Here is a 25,051-nt window from a genome sequence, read left to right on the forward strand (position 1 = left end):
CAGTATGCAAAATGAACATGAGTCATGACGAGTAATATGAAAAATCTGGAAACCAGCAGCCCTACGGGGGAAACCTAGTCAGAAAACAAATTCCGCCGAGAACGCACACTCACGAAACTTTCTTGGGCTGCACGGTCTCTACAGCCTCAAGATCCGGAGAACCACGATTCGACACAGGTTCTCGAACCAACAGATTCTCATCCACGCCACCCATAAGCATAAGTTCACAAATGACTAGTGCCATCTGATGGAATTCTGCGGGCACACCCTCAGCCCTCCCTGGCAGCAGGATATGCGGCAGAATGCGAGTGTGAAACAAGCGGTGGGCCACAGAACCACCCTAACCCAACCAACGGGTTAGCGTGGATGATCGCAAACACTAATTTTCAGTCTCTTCGTGTGATGCAGCATGAGGCTAATAACGTACAAATTGGTTATATATGCCGCCTATTACAGCTTGTATCGCGTCCCCATGACTTTGTAAAGACCCGCGCTTCTTGTGACGCCAGGGTTTGCCGTTGACGGTTTTCTTTAATTCAGCGTCTGCTGGCTGTTCTGTAGGTGAACCTATGAAATCTCCGTGGGTCCGTACAACGTCTTCGAGTTGGGAGACTGAGGGTCCATCGCAGAATATGACCTGGAGGGTCAGAGACTACCGAGGGGCGATGTATTTGCCCAGAAGGTAGGTATTTAAAGCGCGAGAAAGAAGAAGCTCATAGTCATACTGATGTTCATTCCGCGCGATGAAATGCAGGCAGAGCAAATAATAAAGACTCAAGCCCGCGACGCCCTGATAGGTAAACATTAAACATTAAGTAGTTGATACATATCATAAATGACCAAATTGACCTACCTACAAAGCTGAGCCGTCCATTATGACCGTGGACAATCATCTCGCGGCTTCCATGGGTAAGAATACGTTGTGCAAGCCTGGTGGAAAACGAAGTGAGGAGGAAGCCGTTATTTAGGTGAGTAACAAACTTCGCGCTATCCTGAGAAACTAAGGATGTCATTTGAGCACATTGGGGAGCTCTTTTCAGGGAATTGGGTGACCAGCGAGACACTCGGGACATGCTGCAGACCTTGAAGCCCTTCTGAAGGTCCACAGAACAACTTTGAACCTAGCACTCCGAGTAACGTTGGTGCCTGTGGGTGTCAAGCAAAGTTTCAAACCCAATCGAGATTCGAAACTGCTCGCGGTCACGTTATCCCTATGTAAAAGTCACACCTTAAGCTTATCAAGGTCTGCCTTCCAACTGTCATGTTGTAAGACTCGCGCCAGTCATGGTATTTTAATCTCTGCTCTGCCAGTGCTGGCACATTCTCGTCACCTTTGGTTAGGCCGAGCCGATCGTTGGGTCAGTAATCATATCTGGTCATTATTGCACGACTCCCCTCGGCGTCTCGGGTCTAAACCACCCAGTGATTAATGTTTGGTTTATATTACATTGCTCGCCAAGGAGGACATCTTATAGGACATCTTCTGCAAATGTCCAAGAATTCATGTCCATTTTACCACCTCCAGCCCTTTTGGGAAAGGGACGATCTTCGGGGCCGGGAATGTCAATCGGAATCTCCATGGTCATAGAGGATCGTAGTCGGGATAGAGGAGGATAGCGGTTCTGGAAATTTGTGGAAAGGATAGCTGTGTCGGACCCTTGTTCGCCATTATCATTATGATGTTGATGGCGTCCTCATCGCCTTCTTCCTCGAGTTGTTGAGACGGATTGGATGTCGATACTGAAACATCGATGATTGGAGCAGATTGGAGCCAATGAGAGCGCAATTAATATGTACCTCCCCATTCGGAAGCACCTCCTGAATGCGAGCTTCCTGCAATTCTCGCTGCATTTCTCAAGACCTTTCTTAAAAATGATGATCGCAGTCAGCAGTAATGCACGCGCGGTCAGAGCGGCGACGCGCTGGACGCCTCGAGGTCGGGGAAGGGAAAGCATCACTTCCCACCCAATCACCCATCACAATCACAGCCGCAGTTCCTCGCGTAATCGAACCCCCACCTCACCGTCAACTGAATTAACCGTTAGTATTTATCTTCATTTTGTGTCCCCTCGATCACTCTAGGCGAACTCCGTTCACATCAGGTTTCTGGAACGTGGGCGTCTCGATATGAAGACCGCATTTGGGGTCTTTTCCTAGGTTTTGTTAGGTCATCGTTCCAAAACCATACTAACCGGTGGTAGTCCACTGTACCTCAGGGCTTGCACCCTTTTTTCGATTGTGGTTCGCAAACATATAAATATTGCAATGGTTCAGCGTGAGTGGGTTTTGTTCAAGCGCCACTCTCGACTTTGGCAGCTCTCTTCAAAATGAACTTCTGCATCGCTCCTTGCCTCACTCTGTCCCCAACGACTGACAGTTGCCCCTTTGAGGCCATCAGACTATCGTTCACGAACAATGTCAGGATTCCCTTGGGGCCGACAGCGTTCACACCAGGTGGTTCAATATCTCTTGCATCACCACATGCTGAGATCTGGCTTCAAAGTAAACAGGTTGGAGAGCAAGCATTCACATATAACGGATGAATACTGAAAGATGCATTCCAGGTGCTGATACGAGATCAAAACACTACACATGGAACATACGTGAATGGTATGCGAATAGTGCAACAAACTCTTTTGCAGAATGGTGATATCCTTGTAAGCATTCGCATGTTGCAAGCAGTAGATGCATTGAATTTTACGTTTCTGCAGACATTGGGTGCTCCAATAATTCGGTCCTATGGTGTCCCTGCCAATGTAACCAACGATCAGCTTAAGCCCATTAAAGCAATGGTGACCATTGTGGGCGTCTGATCGCTCAGCGGCAGCTACGGTGCCTATTATAATTCTCGTGGCTCAAGTGTGGATGTCGCGACCCTCGCGATCTGTTCTTCAGATGACCCACTACCTTGGCATCATGATGCGCTCACCGTTTCGGCATTTTACACTCTTCTGTGGCAATTGTTCTTTGATCACAGGGTTCATGGTACTCTTGCATAGCTGTAGCATGCTTAGAAAAAATTCCTTTTGTTTAGCTTAGATATGCGACTCGGTTAGTATTGGGACTCCTAGGCTGTATGTAGATTAGACGATAGTGGTATTTGAGGCACGCAGTAGTTAATCACTGAATTCGAAGGCGCTCTAAAAGCCATGACACTGACAAATTGAGATCTTATCGCAGGCGCCAATCTGTCAAGTTTGTGTGTGGAATTTCGAATAGTACTTAGGAAGGCGAAGACCTTGATCTGAGCAGGCAGCAGCGTGATAAATTCAGAGCTCCAGTGTATGAATTTCATAAAGCAGCTCTGGTGGTCCAATCTTGTAGTTCGATGAAAGTTTCCACCTCACAGGTAGGTTCAGCAGGATTAAAAACATCATAAGCCCCCTCTTCCCTGGCCATCTCCGCCGTATCCTATATAGCTATATCGAGAACTAAGATGAAGATTTACCAAGCCATAGGCGTCCGGTATGGCTCGCATTCTTCGCCTAAGTGCTCGTTAAAGTAAAAAAAATTGCATCCTTCGTGGGCCCTCGTACACACCACTCGTTACAGTGATCTGAGGAGAAAGTGGGGAAGACTGGCCAAATGGAGAACGCTCTTTGCCGATCTGGCAGCAGAATTCGCCGTGCTGGAAATGATAGCGCGACGCCGCGAAGGTTCTTTTCGTCCCTGTTGAGTGGTCCTAGAATATTTGGTCGCAGTATCCGGACGTACGTAGGCTCTTCTGCATCATGTGCATCCGAACATCGTCACAGTTGTTGCAGCGATGATAGGAAGACGATTCAAATCTGATCCTCGGACACGCGTCCGTTGGGCCCGAGTCGTCGCAACTATTCAAATATTTTGGCAAACTTCTAACCACGTGATGTCCTCCCTGATCGATAAGAAGATGCAAGCATATCGGAAGATCAAAGCCTCAGAGGAATGTGCACAAAGGCTAAATCTGCGTTCGTCTCCATCCACGGCGACCGAAGGATTCGGAAATCCACCAGAAGTGGAATGTGCGCACCATCGTCACTGAAATTCGGTCCGCCTGTAACAGCATTGTAGTACGAGCATGAGCGGAATTGTGTGGGCCGCCGGGGAAGTGGTGGACATCCAGCGCGAGAAACAAAAAAAGAGCGCCAATGAATGACCTGATCAGTTTTAGTTTGGTGTATCCAACTCGTTGCACAAATCACCCCCTGTCTCCATTTGATTAATCCGTGCACGCAAAATGGCTTTATAGTAATACGAAACTTAACTGATACCCAATGTTGCCCGGCCCCGCGTCTCCACAAGGGACTGACGCGTGTAGCTCAGAGGTGAAACGAACAATCCCGGCTAGATCCTTTCCGCGCAAAATATATTAGGATCATTGTTCTTCACGTAAAGGAGACCGACCGTCGTCAGCGACGGCCTTGTCGGTCAACGAAGGGGACTTGTGGCGGAAAGTGCCTGAAGTACGACATTCAAGTTTCACTATTCGACCACGGCCGCGTGCTTTAAGCGCAGATCCACCGCATGGACGTTTGTTGAAATTTGGTGGCCGGGCTCTCAAATCTATTATTGTGCGACTCTGCACGGTTGAAAGGTGCAGGCTGTGCCTGCTCAGAATTTGGTAAACATCACAAGCAAGGAGATGAGATGCTTGCACATCTGGTACCTTTTCCGACGGTGGTGAATTCAGTGAGTTCTCCGCCAAACTTCTATCCCAGAGACTAGAGCACCGATAATTCCGGAGGCTGTGCTACCCCCAGAGGAGCAACGTAGGGACCGAGCTTCGTGGAGACCCACCCGCCGCAATGAAGACTATAATATTAGTATGTAACAGCATGCCCAACGATTGTGGCTGCTCAGCGCATTTATCGCAAATGTCGGGTGGCATTTCATGCGGCCTGAGGTTCGCATAATCATAAGACACAGTCTAATTTCGTCTTCGAGCGGACCACGGTCTATGATCTGATACAGCCTCAGAATTCGACAACTTTCACGTTCCACCAATTGTTCTGGTATCCGTGGTAGATAGAGAAAATGATGCAAAGACTGCTCCGGCCCGACTTCATTTGGTTGAAGTAGGCGCTGACTCAGCACACCATTTCAGACCATTTCCCTCATCAAGTTGTCAACCTTAGACTTGCAGGATTGGCAAGCTCGCTATTTTACCTGCGGTTTGAGAGGGCGATTCACGAGACGACAGGAGTATGCATGCTGTCTCTTGGCCAGAGGAGGATAGCGAAATCTGTATGCCCTCACATGCCATGCTTGCGCTCATTTGCCACGACAAGCTCGTCTAACATTGTTTCGTCGATACCATTCATCACCCGAAGTTACTGGAGTAATCGAGGTAGAGGTGGACAAAATCTTACTGAACGCTACCGCAGGCTAGAAAATACTGCTCGGGGGAGAAATCCGATCATGAAGATATCTGAGCTTTCCCAGGAGTTCGAGGATGCATCAAAGGCCAGGTCGCTTCCATTGCCATCCTCCTCGCACCCCGGTGCGAAAAACGCTCCAGACACGATCGCGGGCTTTATGATCCCCGAAGAACCTATACCGCCATCAGATGAAGGTAAATTACTTCACCACAGCCAAGTTCCAGTGTCTAACATAAGGCAAGAATGTTGCATGTCAGGATGTGCAATTTGTGTCTATGACCTTTATGAGGAATCTCTGGAAGCTTACAAAGAGTCGATTGTGACCTTGCGCTCGTCGCTTTCCGCTCTTTCAATACCAGAATCTGAGTGGCCAGACCACGTTCGAACCAATACACCAGCTGCAGCAAATAGGCACGGGGTCATCCTTAGCGCGTTCGAAGAAATGGAGCGTCAGTTGAAGGAGAAGAAGGAACGGAGAGCTACGGTTGAAGCGGAGAGTTAGTTCGTGGCCACTAGCTGGAGCTAGCCGGTACTAACGTTCGGCCTCCGATAGAAAGGGCGAGAGGAGAATTACTCTCAGATGATACGGAGACGTCTCCTATAAACATTCAGATGTTTTACGAAGGCATTAGATGGATATTATTCCCGAAACGTTGACTATATATTATGACTAGTCGTAGAGGAATTCACCCATATGCGCTATGATGGATAATCATGATATCTGTGCTGTGTAATCTGGAATCTGCTTCCGCCACTTGTGGCCCCTTGTCATCTACCACCATGACTTCTAGTACCGCGTTCAAGACCTTCTCGCTAGCGAACGACGTATTTGAAGTTTCACCTCAAGATGAGATATATGCCTTTGATGTCGAGGCTAACAAGCGGATCAACCGGGAGGCACCATGGGACAAGGAGTATGTCGGCGACCCCACCTGAGCGCGTCATTCAATGACCTCCCTCATAGCCCGCAATACTTCAAATCATGCAAGATCTCAGCCGTCGCTTTAATAAAGATGGAAAGCTCGAATTGCTGAGGTTTCAACGGGCAATCTGATGCTGGTTCTTCTGCAGGTCATCCATGCACGATCAGGAGTGCCACATGAGATCATGGGACTCATGCAAGGCAAGGTGATGGGAAATTCGCTGGTTATCATGGACTCCTTTGCACTTCCTGTGCAGGGCACGGAGACGCGTGTTAACGCTGCGAATGAAGCTAATGAATACATGGTAAAGTATATTTCGGAGAGCGAGAAGGTACGAACGTGAGCCTTATAGACGACCTGCGCTCACTCTCCTTAGGCCAAAAGAATGGAGAACGCCATTGGCTGGTACCACTCACATCCAGGCTATGGGTGCTGGCTTTCGGGAATAGATGTGGACACCCAAATGAACAACCAGCAGTTCCAGGATCCTTTCGTGGCCGTCGTGGTACGTCTATAATCAATTCCCTGGCACAATCTAGTGGTCTGACCCTCAGTGCGTTAGATTGACCCAAATCGCACGATTTCTGCTGGCAAAGTCGATATTGGTGCCTTCCGCACGTACCCACCGAATTACACGCCTCCTAACGTATCAGCTTCCGAATATCAATCCATTCCCCTGAGCAAGATAGAAGACTTTGGTGTGCACGCGAACCAGTACTACCCATTAGATGTGGAGGTGTTCAAATCGAGCTTAGACACTGAGCTGCTCGGTCTGTTGTGGAACAAGTACTGGGTCAACACGCTCAGCCAGAGTCCTTTGATTTCGGTAAGAAGCTTTTGCTAGGCTCATTTGTCATCTCATACGACACGTCCACAGAACCGGGCGTATGCAGTGTCGCAGATCGTAGATCTGCATCAGAAACTCTCGAAAGCCCAAGCATCAGTGTCTAGCACACGAGCACCCGTTCCGACAATGAAGGGACAGGACGAGAAGGCATCAAGTGCACCAAAGGTAGATCACCGCCCAATTTTCGGTGCACTAAATGTTTATGCTCATTTGTCACAGAAGGAAGAAAAGAAGAAAGAAGACAATCAACTTGCGAAGGGTGTGAAGGATAGGTGTGTTCTTGTGTTCTTGTGTAGTCCTGCTCATGGCCAAGTTTATGTTTTCTTTCGCAGCACAAAAATTGCTGCAGAAGCTCAGCATGGTTTGATATCTCAGGTATTGAAAGATATCGTTTTCTCTTCGCGACCAAGTCAGCAGGCTGGGACCACTCGCGTCACAGACATGATAGACACTGCGATGACTGTCGAATAGAACTGCATTTTGGGACATTCTGTACGCTGTAATGGTACAACATTATATAACACCCTTCGCATCATCATCGCATACGATAGATTTTCAAGCCTGAAGCCGTAGTGTGATGTGTTCTGCGCAAGCTTTACTCAGGAGGGATGCTGATTCAGAATTAGCGCTCCGCCATAGCCACAAACATTGACAAACAACTATCTCAAACCTTGGTGTAGATAGTGGTCTCGCCCTCCTCGCCAACGTCAACGCTTCAAGAACAAGTCAATCTCAAAGTGAGCCACTCATTTACGATGTTGGCATGCATGCAGAGAGCTCTATCGAAGAAAACAAATCAGCAAAACTGTTTTTCTTGATGGATGTTACTCTTCCTGTCCGGATGTGTACTGATATATTCTGCACCAGATGGGCCTTCAAGAATTCCAGGTCGTCGGACGCCACTTGCCCACCACCAACGAGCCCAACCCTAAAATCTACCGCATGCGCATCTTTGCGCCTAACGAAGTTGTTGCGAAATCCCGGTTCTGGTATTTCCTCAGGTGCGTTGATCTCCAGTATTTTTTAGGCGCAATGTAACATTCACCTAGGCAATTGAAGAAGGTCAAGAAAGCCAGTGGTGAAATCATTGGTGTCAACGTTGTGTGTATCCCTTGCAGCCGTTCAAGTGGCAGGCGGACGGGATTGCTGACGGTCTATATGACCTGTGTCACAGATACATGAGGCAAAGCCTCTGAAGGTCAAGAACTTCGGTATTTGGCTCCGCTACGACTCGCGATCGGGAACCCACAACATGTACAAGGAGTTCCGTGACCTCTCCCGTGCTGATGCAGTCAAGAGCCTTTACCAGGACATGGCTGCCAGGCATCGTGCCCGCTTCCGGTCGATCCACGTATGCCCTAACATCCTCCCGTTGTTTTGGATGTCATCTCAATATCTTCATCTCCTCAGATCCTCCGCGTTGTTGAGATCGCCAAGTCCGACGATGTCCGCCGCCCATACATCAAGCAGCTCCTTACCCCCAACCTCAAGTTCCCTCTTCCCCACCGTGTTGCCAAGAGTGCTGCGACTTTCGTTGCTAACCGTCCTTCCACATTCTGATTTTCTATCACGATGTGAAGGCATCACGGTGTATGGATTTGTATGCACACCTAAGTACGGGTTCATATGTAAAATTTCTTCGTCCTGCAACGGTCGATATCCACATGCATATATGACATCCAAGCTCATGATTTCCACCCTTTGCGGAATCTGTACACAGGTGATCAGAACTCTGGAATATGGCATGTCCTGTAACAGGTGCTTCCACAAAATGGTTGACACGGAGCACTTGACAGTTATGGTTCTAGCCTGCATGATCTCATACTCATCACGCCTCAATTTGCAAAGAATTTAGAGCTCCCGCTGAGCAGCTGTGGTGCCCCATGCCTATGTTCTGTTAAATGTTCCATAAATGATCTCTGCTAGCCAGACATAATCAGAACCCACTGCTAGTAATAGCTAGTAATAGGTGATATGGCGCCTATCTCCAGTGTCTCCACAGTGGCACCCGTGTGCCGGCTGCTTGAGGCACAACAGGCTTGTCAGCGGATATAGGTTATACCAGTTGGATGCAAATGTTATAAGCCCGGCATAATCTAAGCTTGGCTGTAGACGTGCTGTGCAAAGCCGCGGCGCAGCCGCAGCTGCATGCCGTATGGTCCGCTTCATTCCCACCAAAGAAGACTCAAAACCAAGTAGGTTGCCGACTCTATCTTTGCGATACTTCTGACATTGCAGAATGATCATACCTCCACATAATTCTGCTGATCCAACTACCTCTGAGCTCAAAGCTCACCCGGATACCGAGAATGGGCTTGCCGGAGAAGCAGTGCGCGACATTCTAGTTCCTTTATCATAAGTCGTCCTAGTTTACTGATTTTCCTTACAGCCTCCTCCATCATATTATGGTAACCCCTTGGAGCAAGATGTGACTGCGAATGCATCCTCTTCCAGCACTCCTCTTCAGCCCACATTCAAGTCCAAACCAACCAATTATTTGCATCTCTTCAATGAGAATAGCTCTGTTAAGGGGGAGTTCGTCATAGACCCTTGCATGGACATCCCCACCTCCCTACTTCCACCCATAGGTCCTGAAGAGGACGAGGCAGACAGAAAGAATCTGTCCTTGCACTCGACAAATGGATCTGTCAATGCACAAATATGGCTGCTCAGCGCTCGAGACCCTCAACCTTTTGATTCTAAGAAGCCCACAAAGCGCACGATACTCGATGTTGGCTCTGAACACGGTTCTGTCACTGTTCGAGTTGTACGTTCTCCGTTTGATTGCCTTGGTTTCCTCGTTGATTTGAATGGTAGCAAACTATTCACGGGGCTGCCCCGTTCTTGCTGACAATTTCCGCGAGGAACGGCGCTGTGAATGTCACTCTTCCACGATCTTTTATTGGCCTCCTTCTTCTAACGAACAAGCACGGCTCCATCTCGCTCGCCGATAATCTTTCCGAGAACTGCACGCATTTGAGTCAGGTGGATTCAACTCGACGATATTTTGTTGGAGACTTGTCCATGGTTGATGATAGTGGTTGGGCTGGAGATGAACTGCGAGTTGAAGGAAAAAATGGACAGATCAGAGTCAAATATTTTGAAGAACTTACCAGCGCAGACAATACCAGCAAAGGTGGGCTTTTGAATCGGTTATTTGGGTGGTAGTGGGAAGTATCCTGGAGTCACTTGTACGATTATTTCACGTGCGACTTGCAATCAGTATCATGTGGTGTTGATGGACCAACAGATGTCTGCCCTAATCGTCGATTGCCGCAGTACGCAGCCGCATGCGCAGCACCTTGGCAGCGCCGCAGCATTCCGTCCGTATATTTGTTGGTTTGCGAACTCACCCAATGATCTTTGACGATTTCACCTCCACCACCGTCAGTCCCCAATGATCATCTCAGAGAAGGAACTCCCGAATGAGTGCACAAAGGTGGTCGAGGCCGAGCAAGATCAATCACATGTAGTGATCAATACCATGGATGTTCGTTGACGAAATGTTTACCAGACATTGCTATCATTGACTGTTATCTGCAGGATGCACTGCCTCCAGCATATTCAGATCATGTACAGCACGAACGAATTGCAAGCTCGTGTTCCACGGAGCTTCGGCCTCCCTCCAAGCCCACCAATTTTCTCTCACTTATACTCAAGGACAAACCCATACGAGGCTGTTATGTGATCGACCCTCTGATACAAATACCCCTCAGTCTACTTCCTCCACTGAATGCTGGAGAAACAATTCAAGACAGGAAAAACCTGTACCTTCGCACCAAGGATGGGAGTATCAATGCTGATATCTGGTTGATGGGCCAAGATAATGCTGCTCCGAAGAACGGTAGCCGCACTACCCTCTCGCTAAGCTCCAATGATGGAAATATCACAGCTAAGATTGTGAGTGTTTGATTATTACGAGTAGTGTACCGTCTGAAGTGGTCTAGAATACGGTCAAGGTCGTTGCTCCATTCCTGTTAGACATATATGCACGCGATGGACGAGTCACTGTCCTTCTACCTCGGTCATTCCACGGTTCGCTTCTCCTGACTAGCAGACAAAGTGTGAAGCTTTCCGACGATCTTCTGCAGCGGAGCACAATATTGAGTACGGTAGAGCACACGCGGCGATATCTCGTCGGTGACATTTCGCATCGGATGTTTGGGGGCGATTGGAACGGGGACGAGCTCAAGGTTGTGTCTTGGGATGGCAGAATTATGATCAGATACATGGATGAGGCTGAGCCAGCGAAAACTGGTTTCTTCAGTCAGATATTCAGCAGCTAGATCAACTACATATGTATATAGTATACTATAGGGCCAGTCATTATGCTCATTTAACACACTGACTAGCCTAGCGAAAAGCTACCTGAGGCGACTCATTGTAAAATTAGATCTCGGTGTAGCCCGCGGCATGCCGTTGTGGGACACGTCTTGGATGCCATCTGTCAAGCCTCTCCACGCACGTTCTAGGCATAGTGACTAGATAATCATCTCCGAATTCCGATGATCATATCTCCGACTCAGATCGGCATCGTCCGACTCTCCTTTTATCAGAGCAACTCTCGCAAGCGGCTCAATCTCAGTTTCTCTCTTATCCATCATGGCTAACGTTTACGTGAGTTGTCGCATCGGCGATATTCGCAACGAGGAACTCATATCTGACATATCTGATTTATTAGTTTGACATCACCATCGGCGGCGCCCCATCTGGACGCATCGTCTTCAAGCTCTTTGACGCAGACGTGCCAAAGACCGCTAGGAACTTCCGTGAGCTGTGCACCGGTCAAAATGGTTATGGATATGCTGGCTCTGGCTTCCATCGCATCATTCCTTCCTTCATGCTTCAGGGTGGTGACTTCACCAGGCACAATGGCACTGGTGGCAAGTCTATCTACGGCGAGAAGTTTGCTGGTGAGGGTCATAGTGGCATTTGGAATACGGCATCTAATTCTGATATAGATGAAAACTTCAAACTGAAGCACACTAAGCCCGGACTTCTGTCCATGGCAAACGCCGGCAAGAACACTAACGGCTCGCAGTTCTTCATCACCACCATCATCACTAGCTGGCTCGATGGTGCTCACGTAGTGTTCGGTGAGAATATCCATCAGATAGCTGTCGATTAGAACTAACTTATGTCTCAGGTGAGGTCATCGAAGGCATGGAACTCGTGAAGGCTATCGAGAAGCTTGGATCTGAATCTGGCAAGCCTAAAGCTGAAGTCAAGATCTCCGCCAGTGGTACATTGTAAGATATATGAGTAATGCAGAAAGTTCCGAAGCAAGAAGATACTTTTATTCATCACGAATAAAGCTTGTACGTTTTGGTATTATAGATATTTTGAGAAGATTGCAGTGTGACCTTGTCGGTATCGATATGCAATCCATCGCAGAGATTAGATGATTGTAGATCTATTCAACATGAAACATTACGTTCACAATGTCCACAATTGGCATTGCATTCACAGGCGTATTTTGGATGCATCAAGTTCAACCATCAAAAGTTCGAACGTTCAAGTGTTGCGAGTTGTTGTTCTTTCGCACCTCCCTTGATCCCAGATTGATCCCCTGATACTGGCTCAATCTCCGTGATTCATCAGGGTTCAGCTAGGAATGGCATATCCCTTTTACCAGCGGGAATCAAATATCCATCTAGGAGGGCAAACCAGAGGACTAGTGAGCCTCAGATATCATCATATAGAGAAAAGGTTTTCGTTATGATAAAGTCACATACAGCGTCGGAAAACCCCAGCAATCAACGTAAAGCCCTGGGGAGACTCACGAGTTCTTTGATGCTGATGTCGCCTATGCGAGCTTAGTGATCTCCTTGCATCGTGCAACGTTGATGCACAGCACTATGTCATGTCTAGGATAATTTGGAGTCCTCGACTTGACAGTTTCCATGGAGGTCAATGTCGTGCGCTTGCCTTGGCAGGCTTGCATACACAATGACACTTGATTGTGGGAAGGTCCGTTAATCAAGGTTGGTATATAACGGATCGTCGCATATTTTCAACGTCTTTCTCCCATTGTAAACCGGCTCATTACAATGGATATTATTGACTCGGAAGCGCAACATATGTGAGTGCTACACGCATAGATTGACCTTGTATCCTGACGGTGACCGAATGTTTACAGCTTGTTCCGCATGTACACCATTCTGGCGGGAAACAGTATTACAGCTCAGTTTTGTTTGTGGTCTCAGGACGATAACGCGATCTTATAGGCATCTTGATATACGACCATATGACGACCCTACCAGAAGAAATTGCTTTTATTTGGCGTCGTCCAAAAGCCCTGTCTGCAATATTATTTCTGCTCAATCGTTATGTCGCTCTGCTCGGCAATATATCCTACTTAGTTATCTATTTCGTTCCGATTTCAGATGAGGTTCTATTATTTCGTTATACATGTACTGCTCAACTGGTATGCTCACAACTTATTTCTGTAGAGGTTTGTTTCGCTCTGGCTCTCGAATATCCGTTTTGCTCAACAAAAACTTAGCTGTTCAAAATATTCGCTATACAGACAACTGGCTCTTCTTTTCCAAGCAGCAATCGTTTGCAGTGAGTAAAAATTTATTACGAGAAAATTCCTACACTGAAAATTTCAGTCATAATGACCATTCGTACTTATGCACTCTACGGTGGTAGCAAGCGCCTGCTTACTTGTATGACAATCATCATGATTTCTCTTGCAGTAGCAGTTTCTGTACGTCTTCCCATAAAATTTCACACTCTGAGGTGTGTTGATCGTTTCTAGGTGGGATCGTTTGGGCGTTTTTCAGGCAGTGCGGCCATCTTGCCAGGAGTTGGCTGCAATGAGACATTCACAGCGGAGACGTACGCGCCATCTTCTTCACCGCTGTGCGTACTTACTGAAATGTTTCTGCAGAGCCGCCCGTAAGTCTCATTTGCATGCAACTTGATGTAATGACCTTGGGCAATTGCAGGTGTTGGTCTTGGATGGATGGCTGAATTGGTCTTCGAATTACTGATACTCATCCTCACAGTGTATAGGATTTGCAAAACTAGAGGCTTGCTGCGGTTGTCCCTAGTCACGGGGAGAAACATGATTGATATGATATTGCACGATGGTAAGCTTTTCGTTGCATCTGTGGTGTAAATACTCAAGCAAATGAATGCAGGCGCGATGTATTTCGGGTGAGGTTACTAGCGAGATCGTGATTCGAGTGAATCTGATCTGCGTTCAGAGCGATGGCGCTGGTGAACATACCGAACATCCTGGCGTACTACGTAAGTCAACGAATGAGTATTGATGGAGTCTTAGAGCGCTCATAGCTTGCATCAGTCTGGTCCAGTGAGCATATGCGGCCGCATCTTATATTTAGGTTGCCATTTTCTGACGATCGGTAAGGTTGCCACCAGAGGTGGTCTGCCCACACTTGCTAGCTGGTGAGTGGTTGATGAGATAAACGCGGATTCATATTAAATATGACATCCAGCATGTCCGTTACTCTCATCTCTCGGCTGATGCTCAACCTGCACAAGACTATCGACACCGGCATATGCTCCACCCTCGCCTGGGACGACGACCCCAGCCTCGCTGTCCTTACCACTGGGGTCAACGTACAATCCGCACCTTCATCTTCTCACCATTGGTAAACTGGTTTTGAATTCTGTTTCTGATGGCGAAATTGCGGAGATACTTGTTGGGAGTGGAAAACTGTTCTTGCAGTCATTTGCTTGAATGCACTGACAGGGGTGGACGACGCTGCATCCGCGCCGGCGGTTACGCGTGCTTAATGTAACTATCATCTTTGGGCGTGCCCTATGTAGACAGTATGTTCATTATGCTCATTATTATGATGTATGTGTTCGCCTGTAATCATATATGACTTAGACGAACTAATTAAGCCTCTCAAGATGGAGACGGGCGTCGTTGAGAAGATACTGCCGGAAGTCATGCCAGTGCTTATCTTCGACATCCCGCCCCACTTGATAGGTATTAGCGGTGGCATCAACAGAAGGAAATTTCATGCAGGCACTAACGTGGACTGCTTTCGCTTTATTTCCCATTTTAGGCAATTTCTCGTGCACACAGGATCCGCACCTAAAGACGTGAATAGCCGCCAACAACTTCCCCTGGGGTTTTCAGATCCTGATTAGTGCCAAGTACAAGGTAAGTACAAGTAAGTCATTAGCTTGTCTTTCGATCCCACTTGACCGCCACGATGGCCATGATCCATGTGCTTTAGCCAGGAATGCCATATGGTAGCATCGTAACGGCACAGCCCAATGTGGATGAATCTGGACTATCCGCCCACGAGAGGCTAGCCTGAGGCTGTAACATGCTGATCAGTGGTGCATCAATTGATGAACCTTCGTCTACTGGAATGTGCAGCGCTACATTACGTCTAGAGCTTTGTTTTGCAGTCGTCAACTTGCTATTTCCGGTAAGTAAGTGCCCGACTTACAGGCTTGCTGCATACATAGCACTTGATTGACATAATTGCATGTAACGCCGCCGAGCGCTGATCACTGGTCACGACTGGTATATAATGGATCGCCGCACATTCTCAACGTCGTTTTCCTGCTTATATTGGCTCATTGCAATGGACAGTATAAACTCGGAATCGCTGCAGATGTGAGTGGGACACCATAGAATTGAGCATGTATCCTGATGGCAACTGTATGTTTACAGCAAGTTCGAAGCATACACCATTATGGTCGGAAACAGTACTAGCGCTCAATTTTGTTTCTTGTCTCTGGACGATAACGCAATATTATAGGTATATTGATATACGACCATTTGGCGACCCTACCAGAAGAAATCGCTTTCATTTGGCGTCGTCCGAAAGCCCTGTCTGCAATGTTATTTCTACTCAATCGCTATTTCGCTCTACTCGTCAATATCTGCGCTTTAGCTCTGGATTTCTTGCCAATCTCAGATGAGGTTCTTTTATTCCGTTATGTGTATACTCAACTGGCGTGCTCACAACTTCTTTCTGTAGAGGTTTGTTTCACTCTGGCTTTTGAATACTGGCTCAACGCAAACTTAGCTGTTCGAAATATGAGCTATACAGACAAGTGGCCTTGGTATTCCAGGCAATCATTGTTTGTCGTGAGTAGAAGTTTATCCCAAGAATTTCATACACTGAAAATGGCAGTTATAATGACCATTCGCACTTATGCTCTCTACGGTGGTAACAAGCACCTGCTTATTTGGATGACAATCATCATGATTTCTCTTGCAGTAGCAGTTTCGGTAAGACTTTGGATAGTATTTTACATTCTTGTATTGATTATTTCTAGGTGGGATCTTTGGGGCATTTTTCAGGCAACACAGATCAGACCGTCTTTTCTGCAGTTGGCTGCAATGAAACATATACAGCAGAAACGTACTATATTCTTTCTCGCTGTTATGCGTACCTACTCACAAGTTGTTGCAGAGCCGCCCGTCAGTGAAATCTAAGTCCGATTTGCACGCAACTTGATGTAACAAACGTTATCTAATTGCAGGGCTTGGGTTGGCGTGGATGGCCGAATTGGTCTTCGAATTGCTGATCTTCGTCCTCATAGTGTACAGGATTTGCAAAACTCGAGGCTTGCTGCGGTTGTCTCTATTCACAAGGAGAAATATAATTAATATCATATTTCACGATGGTAAATTTTCGTCGCATTTGTATTTGTAAACACTGAATCAATTACACACAGGTGCGATGTATTTCGGGCGAGTTTGTTTGCTAGCGAGATCGTGATATGAGTGATTCTGATCTACATGCCGTCAGAGCGATGGCGCTGGTGAATATACCGAACATCCTGACATTCTACGTGAGTCGACGAATGAGTATTGATGGAATCTCAAAGCGCTCACAGTTTGAATTAGACTAGTTCAGTGAGTATATGGAGCCGTATCTTATGTTTAGGTTGACTACTTCCTGACGATTGGCAAGGTTATCTTCAGAGGCGGACTGGCCGTACTTACTAGCTGGTGAGTGGTTGGTGCCACAAACCCTGACTGGTATTAAATATGACATCCAGCATGTCCGTTACTCTCATCTCTCGGCTGATGCTTAACCTTCACAAGACTATCGACACCGGCATTTGCTCCACCCCCGCCCGGGATGATGGCCCCAGCCTCGCTGTCCTTACCACCATGGTCAACGTACAGTCCCCGGTTTCCTCTCACGATTGGTAGACTGGTATTATATGCTGTTTCTGCATGCGAAGTTACTGAGATTCTTGCACTCCCAAGTTGGGAGTGGAACTCTTTTCGTTCAGTCCTTTTCTTGAATGCAGAGGTGGACGACGCTGCACCCGCGCCGGAAGCCACGTGCTATTTGTTAATCGTCAAGTATCATAGTGTTCAAGTTTGTCCGTACTAGTAATTCTATATATCTGTAATTAAACCTGTTACAATGGGGGACGGGCGATATTGATATTGAAAGACGTTGTCCTCGCATTTCTATCTTCGACATCTCCACTTGATAGTGGTGTCTAGCAACAGGTCATGTCGAGCGAACTTGGACGCACAGTTGTCTGACGTGTCCAACATTTTTGGGTGAGTCGTGTTCGTGATGGGCAACGGGAAAGCCGATCGGCTCGGACGATGCTAGCCGTCGGGAGCAAGATGCAGTGAGCGCGCGCGCATAAGATACGTCGTCGTCTATGCACTCCAAGATCATCATGGAATGCTCACTGTCGCCTGTTGCCAAGGTCTCGCATTATAACGTGCCATATCGAGTAGGAAATGGCATATATACACGGGCCGCACGGCACACTGTGGTTTGCTTCGGCCTTATTTACCATTTCAGGTAATATCCTGCCTTTTGCACCAGATTGATCTGCATCAAGTTCAAAAGTACATATACACTACCAAAATTTCTTTTCGAATCCCCCTTGGTCATTATGGTGGCTATGATCCTTGTATTAGCAAGGAATAGTATATACCAGCCTCGTAACAACGCTGCCTATGAAACACCCACTGCCGACGTGAGGCTATCCTGTAACTCGTGCAACGTGGACCCGGGCCGAGGTGAAACGGAAGTAAGTATGCCGCAGCGCTTAGGCTGAGCGCTATACAACGTCCAGACCTTTTTTTGGAGTCGTTGACTCGCCTGATTTCGGGAGGTGTGTGACTTGCCACAAGGCTTGCATACATAGCAATTGATTGATGATTGCGGGAAGGAACGTTGATCAAGACTGGTATATAATGGATCACCGCAGTGCGCACAATTTTCGCCCTTTTCCCGCTGAATATTGCCTCATCACAATGTATATTACTGAAATGCAGCAAATGTGAGTGTTACACACATAGATTGGCCTTCTATCCTGATGGTGACTGAATATTTACAGGCTGTTTGGCCTTTACGCCCTTGTGGCGGGAAACAGTACTATTGGTTTTTCCTTAATCTCGAGAGGGTGACACAATATTTTGAATCTAGGTATCCTGATATACGATCATATGGTGACCCTACCAGAAGAAATCGCTTTTATTTGGCGTCGTCCGAAAACCCTGTCGGCACTGTTATTTCTGCTCAATCGCTATGCCGCTCTGCTTGGCAACATCGCCGGCTTGGTTGTGGATTTCCAGCCTATAATTTCAGATGAGGTTTTAATATCTCGTCATGCATGTACTTAACTGGCATGCTCATCACTTATTTTTGTAGAGGTTTGTTTTACTGTGGTTCTTGAATAGCTATTATTTTGCTCAACGAAAAATTAGCTGTTCCAAATATACGCTATACAGACAACTGGCCCTTTTCCTCCAAGGAATGATCGTTTGCGGTGAGCAAAAAATTGTTGCGAGAAATTTACTAGTACATACTGAAATTTTCAGTCATAATGGCCATTCGCGTTTATGCTCTCTATAGCTGTAGCAAGCGCCTGCTTACTTGGATGATAATCGTCACGGCTGGTCTTGCGGGACTAGCTTGCGTACGTTTTCGCATAGAATTCGGGACCTTGGAATCTACTGATCGTTTCTAGGCGGGCACTATTGGAAAATTTTCAGGCAACGTGGAAGTCGTGCCAGGAATTGGCTGCAATGAAAAATTATCAACAGAGGTGTACGTCATCCTCATCGCTGTTCTGCGTGCCTGCTTAAAAGTCGTTGCAGAGCCTCCCGTCAGTGAATACTCAGTCACAACTTTATGTTATGACCTTATCCAATTGCAGGATTGGGGTTGTCATATGTGGCCTCATTTGTCTTCGATTTATTCATCTTCATCCTAACAGTGTACAGGATTTGCAAAACCAGCAGCTTGCTGCGGTTATCTCTAGTCACCAGGAGAAATATTATTGACATTATGTTTCACGATGGTAAATCTTTTGTTGCATCCGTGTAGTAATCACTGAATCAATCGAACGCAGGTGCAATGTATTTCGGGTGAGGTGGCTCGCAACATCGTGATTCGAGTGAATCTGATCTGCATACCATTAGAGTGATGGCGCTGGTTAATATACCCAACATCCTAACGTTCTACGTGAGTCGACGAATGGGTATTGATGGAGTCTCAAAATACTCACAGCTTGAATCAGGTTGGTTCAGTGAGCATACAAACCCCGCACCTGATATTTAGTTTGACTGTTTCGCAAGGATGGCCTCAGGGGCAGTTTGGCCACATTTACTAGCTGGTGAGTGGTTGACGAGACAAACTCGGATTGATATTAAATACGACTTACAGCATATCCGTTACTCTCATGTCTCGGCTGATGCTTAACCTGCACAAGACTATTGACATCGGTATTTGCTCCATCCCCGCCCGGGACGACGGCCCCAGCCTCGCTGTCCTTACCACCAGGATCAACGTACAATCCGCAAATTCCTCTCACCATCGGTAGACTGGGTATGACTCGTATGAGATTCCGTTTCTGGATGCGAAGTTGCGGAGATTCTTGTTTGAAGTGGAAAACTGTTCTTGAACGCAGCACTACAACCCGTGCTGGCGGCTATGTGGGCTTAATGTAAATTTTTATCTATGGGTGTGGACTCTAATTACTTTACTGACATCTATGTGCTCCACAATATTCAATGTATATAATCCTTAGCCTCTCGGCTCGTACTGTGGTTGAATTTTCACTCGGGTCACGTACTGATCCACTAAATTGACACTCCTTAGATCTTCCGACAGCACCTCGGTTGCGGCTTTGGGGTTTGCAGTCCTGCGCAAGCCCATACCGTTCTGCATACAGACCCAAACTCACGTTCGATCCTCGGTCTTAGCGCCCTAGCGGAATATCTCGTGGTTAAGCTATCAATTAAAAAGTGAAGTTGCAAAGCCACTCTGGCTTGCGTGTTTTCATGCAACAATGTGGCAGTATGCACGGATTGAGACTCTCACGAACGGGCGCAGACGTTGTCCTGTGCTGCCGGAATTCCCAATTGATTGTTGAAAAAAGAAAAAAAATCGTCCTGGAAGGAAGCGGTGCAATTGGATTGCTTCCACGTTATTTGCCATTTTAGGTAATTCCCTGCTTTGTGCGCAATTCGTTACAAGAAATCCTTCATGCTTTCCTCCAAACGTTGTGACAACATCCTGCAGACCAAGTAATGCTGAAGAGCGCAGCCTGACTCTGAGACTTGAGTAGGTCTGTCTTCGACGGTGAAAACGTCGCATCCGCGCGTCCCACGCCGCCGCCAACGACAGACCCCAAGTTGTGGGTCCACGTGTTTCCAATTACTCAAAAAGTTGATTTTGCAGTGCGAATTGCCATGATGCATTTTTTCTGGCTTCTTCAATGGGTCCACAGGCAATTCCTCGATCGATTGCTTTCTCTCGTCGCCCTGAGCTCTCGAGTATATATCTAGGGCTATGTTAGTCCCATCATCCCAACAAACCAGCCCCACTGCGCTTTCCGATAGCCCAACGAAGCCTATCTCTAATACTTTAAGAATCTGTCTCATCGAAGAGCTCTAAAATGTCTACTTCATCCCAATTCTCCAGAGTCTCCGGCAACTGGCGCAAGGCTTCCATATCCTCAGTCAACATTGATCTTGAGGCACAAACCGTTACTGGCACGCACGCGTCCTTCACTCTTCCCGCTGCCACCCAGGCAGTTCATTCTGCTGCTGCGCCTACACACACACCTCAGCAGAATGACAACACTACAGACCCCATCGATGACTTCTTCGGGGTCACTCGCACCCGTGCAACTCGCGAGAGTCGCCATGATTCATACGTCACACTTAGTCGCATTTCCATGGCTATGGATGGAGAAGCGCCTCCTCCATATGTGGACGCCACTGAGCCTCCTGCATACAACTCCACTCCTGCTGAGCCTGTGACACTGGCTATGTATCTGTTCAAATTCGGATTTTGTGAGTACAACCTGCCCTCCACTTATCAGACTTTTCCTGATCGAATCTCTCTCAGTGTTCCCACCATTCTGGTTACTTGCAGCAATCATCCTGCTCTCGCCACTCACGGCTCCTGCTGACTTCGAACCAACGAAGTCTGACGCTGAGCGCCAGGAGCTAGTCCAGATCATGAGAGATGCTGAGGTCAAGTGGGCTAAACGATCTGCTTGGGCACTCCTGATCTTCCTGGTTGTCGTTGGCATTATCGCTGGGGCTATCATCAGTGTCTTCAAATCATGAACAACTCGACACACGCCCAGTTCTCTCCGCATGACTATTTCATTCCCTCAATCACCGCTGCATGGACTTCATTTCCGTCTTCGTATTTCATTTCGACGTCCTGAGGGTGGCCTCAGGTCATAATCACCCCGTCTTTCCTTATATTCCTCGGAACCAAAATTCGTTGTATCAGAATATCTCCCACAAACGGGACGCGCTGTATGACTAGGTGTCTGTATTTATGACTATATTATGAATGCAGGCGAATAAAAAACATCGTTGTAACTTCGTGCAAAGTTCGGCAGCTGTGCGGCAAGCCCCGGAATTAATCGGAGAATAAATCATGAATTGTCCTAGCCAGAGATTGCCGAGTATTTTAAGCTTTGTTCGTTTGCTCGAAGCACTTCCGTCGCTCGTTTTCACAGTGTCCTCTGTCTTTACACGTTACTTCCACACAACAAAAAAACTCAACCATGTTCCGCCGTCTTGCCCTCGCTTTCGCCGCTCTGCTCAGCGTTGTGTCTGCTCAGTTGACCATCACGTCTCCTGGTCCCAATGACTGGTGGGGTGGGTACCAAAATCCTAGACATCTAGACGTTGCGATGCTGATGCATTTAATGCGTTTCTTCTTTTAATTCTCTTCATAGTCGCGTCGTCGCTGAACACAATCTCGTGGACATGTTCGACTTCTCCATACCAGAACTTCACTATTCTGTACGTACGGTCTTGTTGAGTACGCGTGAGAGCCCACTCAACTGATCATCTTTTGTAGTCTCGCCAACTCAAACACTGCGGTTCTCCCTGCGCCCCTTGCTATCATCGCCGTTCAATATAACTATGACTGTTCCAAAACCATCACCCAGCAGCAATCTGCGCAACCCGCTGGCACCGGCTACACTGTTCAGTTTGCTAGCACTCTGAACTCCACTGACGTGCGTGAACGTTTCTCAGGCTCGTTGAAGAATTGTGTTGAACGTCGTTTCTTTCACACAGATCTACGCCCAGAGCGAGCCGTTCGAGATCAAAGCTCTTGGTTCGTCTTATCCCACCACCACCAGCACCGCTGGCAGTACTGCTACCGGGACTGCTTCCGGCAGTGCTGGGGCCGCACAAGCCACCACAACTGGTGGTACCCTTGCCCAATATGTCCCTGTTGGCATGAGCATGGTCGCCGCTCTTGCTCTTGGCTTGGTCGTTGCCTAGTTTCATTTCCAGGACTTGGACTCCCATACAGATATCCCTTTGTTTATTATCATTTCTTCTTCAGGACCTTCTACTTCGTGGACAAGACGACTACCTTTCGTCCGTGTGTTGAATGTCAGTTCTTAACGCTTTATGGCTTAATGTGCAGTGTGACGATTTTGGACGGTTGTGATTTAAAGCACTGTTGTTTTGCTACTACTTGGATGGCGTTATGAACTTGATTCAGGTTATGTGGTCTGATCGCTGGATTGTTGAGTCTCGTATTCATTGCATCTACCTCTCTTGACGTGAATCAAATTCATCGTGACGTGTTATGGACCGTGTTATGACCACTGCGCCATGACATCGAGTTGTGTAAGAGGTGGCGTAGGTTAGGCCTCAAACACCACACGAAGGCAGAATGGCTACGAGTCTGCTCAAAAGGTAGAACCAAAGAAACTCAACAACCGGTAATACATGCGCCACCGCACGGACGAACACGTATACATAATTAGCCAGCAATTCGTAATGTACGTATGATCTACATACTCGGGCAAGCCCAAAGTAATAAATGTAAATACACACATTGAGCACGCATGCCATGCTTCGTTCTAGAAATGACTAAAAGAACAATCTATACTTCCAACTCGGATCTTGAAATCCAATACCAGCCTATCAATCGTAGGAGGAAATCGCGGACTGTAGGTTGACCCTGGTAGTAAGGACATCGAGGCTGGTCCAGGAATCGTCATTCTGGACGGGGGTAGAGAAAATGCCAGTGTCGATAGATCCGTGCAGGTTTAGCATTAGCCGAGAGATAAGAGTGACAGACATGCTGGAGATCATATTCAGTATCGGACCGTGTGTATCACATCAAAACCCACCAACTAGTAAATGCGCCTAGACTGCCTCTGGCGACACCCTTTGCAACCATCAGGAAATAGCCAACTAAATTATAAAATACGGGCGCTCACTGAACTGAGCTGAAGCACGGTGTGAGCGTGCGACTCCATCAATAATTCATTCGTTGACTCACGAAGTACGTCAGAATATTGGGTAGATTGATCAATGTCATCGCTCTGAACGAATGAGGATCAGATTCACTTGAATCGCAGCTTCTCTAGCAATCTCACGCGAAGTACAACACACCTGCGCTCGCTTGGTTCAGTGTTTACGATACCGGTGCGAGGAAAAAAAAATACCATCTTGAAATATGATATCAACGATGTTTCTCCTAGATATTAGAGATAACCTCGAGAAACCCTTGGTCTTGCAAGTCCTGAAGACTGTAAGGACAAAAATGAATAATTCGTAAACAAGCATTGCTACCCATGCCATCCCATGACCTGGGATTGGAAAGATCATGGCATCATCAATTTGCATGCAAATGTAACTTAGAATTCACTGACGGACGGATCTGCAATAGCTGTTGAGTAGGCGCGCAGAGCGATGAAGGGAATTACATACGTTGCTGCTGTGTATATTTCATGACAGTTACCGTCGGTCGCACTGTTTGAATCACGGCCAACGGATCCCACCTAAAAGTTTAGCAGATTCCAAAGTCCAAAACGTTATGCAAACACGTACCAAACCTCCTGCCGCACTAACAAGGCCTATGATTGCCATCCAATAAAGCAGGCGTCTGCTGCAACCGTAGAGAGCATAAGTGCGAAGACTCAATATAACTGAAATTTTGAAAGCTTCGGTAAGTATGTCTTTCTGGCGGTAAACTTCTAACTCACCACAAACGAAGACTTGTTGGCAAAAAAGCAACACTTGTCCAACTAGCACGTAATTCGAACAGCTAATCCTTTGTTAAGCAAAATAACAGATATAGAAGAACGAAAGTTGAAACCTCTGCGGAGAAAAGGTGTGAGCCTGCCAGTTGAGTACATGCACAACATCGTAGAACCTTGTTTGAAATGGGCAGGGAATTGCTAAATATGCCAAATATATTGCTGAGCAGGGCGACATAGCGATTGATGAGAAATAATATTGCAGATAGTGCTTTCGGACGACACCAAATAAAAGCGATTTCTTCCGGGAGGGTTACAATATGGTCGTATATCAGGATACCTAAAATATGATGTTAGGGTCCCGAGGGCAAACGACAAAATGCCCCAGTACTGTTTGCCACGACAATGCCGTATAAGTATACTGACCTGGCAAATTGTAATGTTAGGTCGTAATCAGCATACAT

At 47.1% G+C, this 25,051-nt stretch overlaps 13 protein-coding genes across 13 annotated transcripts; 12 read left to right on the forward strand and 1 right to left on the reverse strand.

Moving 5' to 3' along the window:
* Positions 1-2,243: 2,243 nt before the first annotated feature.
* On the forward strand, positions 2,244-2,857 carry DEU56DRAFT_798193 (uncharacterized protein). Its single transcript, XM_041352978.1, has 3 exons — positions 2,244-2,510; positions 2,565-2,657; positions 2,712-2,857. Exons 1-3 carry the CDS (start codon positions 2,328-2,330, stop codon positions 2,811-2,813), a joined length of 378 nt encoding a protein of 125 aa, XP_041209604.1. The 5' UTR covers positions 2,244-2,327; the 3' UTR covers positions 2,814-2,857.
* A 2,378-nt stretch (positions 2,858-5,235) lies between these two features.
* On the forward strand, positions 5,236-5,859 carry DEU56DRAFT_734800 (uncharacterized protein; the record flags this gene model as incomplete). The annotated part of the gene is made up of 2 exons (XM_041348404.1): positions 5,236-5,551; positions 5,600-5,859. The coding sequence occupies 2 exons, from the start codon at positions 5,236-5,238 to the stop codon at positions 5,857-5,859; spliced, it is 576 nt and encodes a 191-aa protein (XP_041209605.1).
* Positions 5,860-6,100: 241 nt separating this feature from the next.
* On the forward strand, positions 6,101-7,724 carry DEU56DRAFT_798203 (JAB1/Mov34/MPN/PAD-1 ubiquitin protease-domain-containing protein). Its single transcript, XM_041352979.1, has 8 exons — positions 6,101-6,271; positions 6,322-6,372; positions 6,428-6,611; positions 6,657-6,785; positions 6,843-7,106; positions 7,158-7,292; positions 7,347-7,399; positions 7,460-7,724. The coding sequence occupies exons 1-8, from the start codon at positions 6,138-6,140 to the stop codon at positions 7,596-7,598; spliced, it is 1,089 nt and encodes a 362-aa protein (XP_041209606.1). The 5' UTR covers positions 6,101-6,137; the 3' UTR covers positions 7,599-7,724.
* Positions 7,725-7,994: 270 nt separating this feature from the next.
* Positions 7,995-8,687, forward strand: DEU56DRAFT_735012 (60S ribosomal protein L18A; the record flags this gene model as incomplete). The annotated part of the gene is made up of 4 exons (XM_041348420.1): positions 7,995-8,128; positions 8,177-8,228; positions 8,302-8,478; positions 8,538-8,687. The coding sequence occupies 4 exons, from the start codon at positions 7,995-7,997 to the stop codon at positions 8,685-8,687; spliced, it is 513 nt and encodes a 170-aa protein (XP_041209607.1).
* Positions 8,688-9,055: 368 nt separating this feature from the next.
* Positions 9,056-10,676, forward strand: DEU56DRAFT_289787 (uncharacterized protein). Its single transcript, XM_041345498.1, has 8 exons — positions 9,056-9,191; positions 9,240-9,322; positions 9,366-9,456; positions 9,517-9,894; positions 9,945-10,318; positions 10,378-10,450; positions 10,519-10,617; positions 10,671-10,676. Exons 2-5 carry the CDS (start codon positions 9,276-9,278, stop codon positions 10,293-10,295), a joined length of 867 nt encoding a protein of 288 aa, XP_041209608.1. The 5' UTR covers positions 9,056-9,191; positions 9,240-9,275; the 3' UTR covers positions 10,296-10,318; positions 10,378-10,450; positions 10,519-10,617; positions 10,671-10,676.
* Positions 10,252-11,567, forward strand: DEU56DRAFT_289814 (uncharacterized protein). The gene is made up of 3 exons (XM_041345499.1): positions 10,252-10,617; positions 10,671-11,027; positions 11,075-11,567. The coding sequence occupies exons 1-3, from the start codon at positions 10,525-10,527 to the stop codon at positions 11,411-11,413; spliced, it is 789 nt and encodes a 262-aa protein (XP_041209609.1). The 5' UTR covers positions 10,252-10,524; the 3' UTR covers positions 11,414-11,567.
* A 91-nt stretch (positions 11,568-11,658) lies between these two features.
* Positions 11,659-12,593, forward strand: DEU56DRAFT_798227 (putative cyclophilin). The gene is made up of 4 exons (XM_041352980.1): positions 11,659-11,744; positions 11,809-12,040; positions 12,089-12,223; positions 12,274-12,593. The coding sequence occupies exons 1-4, from the start codon at positions 11,730-11,732 to the stop codon at positions 12,378-12,380; spliced, it is 489 nt and encodes a 162-aa protein (XP_041209610.1). The 5' UTR covers positions 11,659-11,729; the 3' UTR covers positions 12,381-12,593.
* A 1,106-nt stretch (positions 12,594-13,699) lies between these two features.
* On the forward strand, positions 13,700-14,980 carry DEU56DRAFT_798237 (uncharacterized protein). The gene is made up of 9 exons (XM_041352981.1): positions 13,700-13,839; positions 13,891-13,970; positions 14,023-14,030; positions 14,081-14,224; positions 14,276-14,291; positions 14,342-14,384; positions 14,440-14,448; positions 14,506-14,543; positions 14,594-14,980. The coding sequence occupies exons 1-9, from the start codon at positions 13,747-13,749 to the stop codon at positions 14,751-14,753; spliced, it is 591 nt and encodes a 196-aa protein (XP_041209611.1). The 5' UTR covers positions 13,700-13,746; the 3' UTR covers positions 14,754-14,980.
* Positions 14,981-16,237: 1,257 nt separating this feature from the next.
* On the forward strand, positions 16,238-17,289 carry DEU56DRAFT_798244 (uncharacterized protein; the record flags this gene model as incomplete). Its single annotated transcript, XM_041352982.1, has 5 exons — positions 16,238-16,356; positions 16,404-16,509; positions 16,611-16,754; positions 16,882-16,966; positions 17,133-17,289. The coding sequence occupies exons 1-5, from the start codon at positions 16,264-16,266 to the stop codon at positions 17,287-17,289; spliced, it is 585 nt and encodes a 194-aa protein (XP_041209612.1). The 5' UTR covers positions 16,238-16,263.
* A 1,266-nt stretch (positions 17,290-18,555) lies between these two features.
* On the forward strand, positions 18,556-19,541 carry DEU56DRAFT_798251 (uncharacterized protein; the record flags this gene model as incomplete). The annotated part of the gene is made up of 7 exons (XM_041352983.1): positions 18,556-18,702; positions 18,761-18,762; positions 18,817-18,878; positions 18,931-19,028; positions 19,080-19,185; positions 19,269-19,423; positions 19,504-19,541. Coding segments are annotated over 6 exons (570 nt in total), but the record flags the coding sequence as incomplete, so codon positions are not given.
* A 1,048-nt stretch (positions 19,542-20,589) lies between these two features.
* Positions 20,590-21,951, forward strand: DEU56DRAFT_856153 (uncharacterized protein). The gene is made up of 2 exons (XM_041355262.1): positions 20,590-21,411; positions 21,467-21,951. The coding sequence occupies exons 1-2, from the start codon at positions 21,012-21,014 to the stop codon at positions 21,688-21,690; spliced, it is 624 nt and encodes a 207-aa protein (XP_041209614.1). The 5' UTR covers positions 20,590-21,011; the 3' UTR covers positions 21,691-21,951.
* Positions 21,952-22,042: 91 nt separating this feature from the next.
* Positions 22,043-23,198, forward strand: DEU56DRAFT_289970 (uncharacterized protein). The gene is made up of 4 exons (XM_041345500.1): positions 22,043-22,236; positions 22,317-22,383; positions 22,442-22,601; positions 22,663-23,198. The coding sequence occupies exons 1-4, from the start codon at positions 22,143-22,145 to the stop codon at positions 22,870-22,872; spliced, it is 531 nt and encodes a 176-aa protein (XP_041209615.1). The 5' UTR covers positions 22,043-22,142; the 3' UTR covers positions 22,873-23,198.
* Position 23,199: 1 nt separating this feature from the next.
* Positions 23,200-24,996, reverse strand: DEU56DRAFT_290150 (uncharacterized protein). Its single transcript, XM_041345502.1, has 11 exons — positions 24,764-24,996; positions 24,594-24,655; positions 24,439-24,536; positions 24,319-24,389; positions 24,261-24,268; positions 24,054-24,197; positions 23,985-24,000; positions 23,888-23,930; positions 23,826-23,834; positions 23,736-23,773; positions 23,200-23,686 (listed from the first exon to the last, which is right to left on the reverse strand). The coding sequence occupies exons 1-11, from the start codon at positions 24,823-24,825 to the stop codon at positions 23,527-23,529; spliced, it is 711 nt and encodes a 236-aa protein (XP_041209616.1). The 5' UTR covers positions 24,826-24,996; the 3' UTR covers positions 23,200-23,526.
* Positions 24,997-25,051: the final 55 nt, after the last annotated feature.

Source organism: Suillus clintonianus (genome assembly GCF_016758775.1).
Source record: "Suillus clintonianus strain FC179 chromosome Unknown DEU56scaffold_27, whole genome shotgun sequence".
NCBI lineage: Eukaryota > Fungi > Basidiomycota > Agaricomycetes > Boletales > Suillaceae > Suillus > Suillus clintonianus.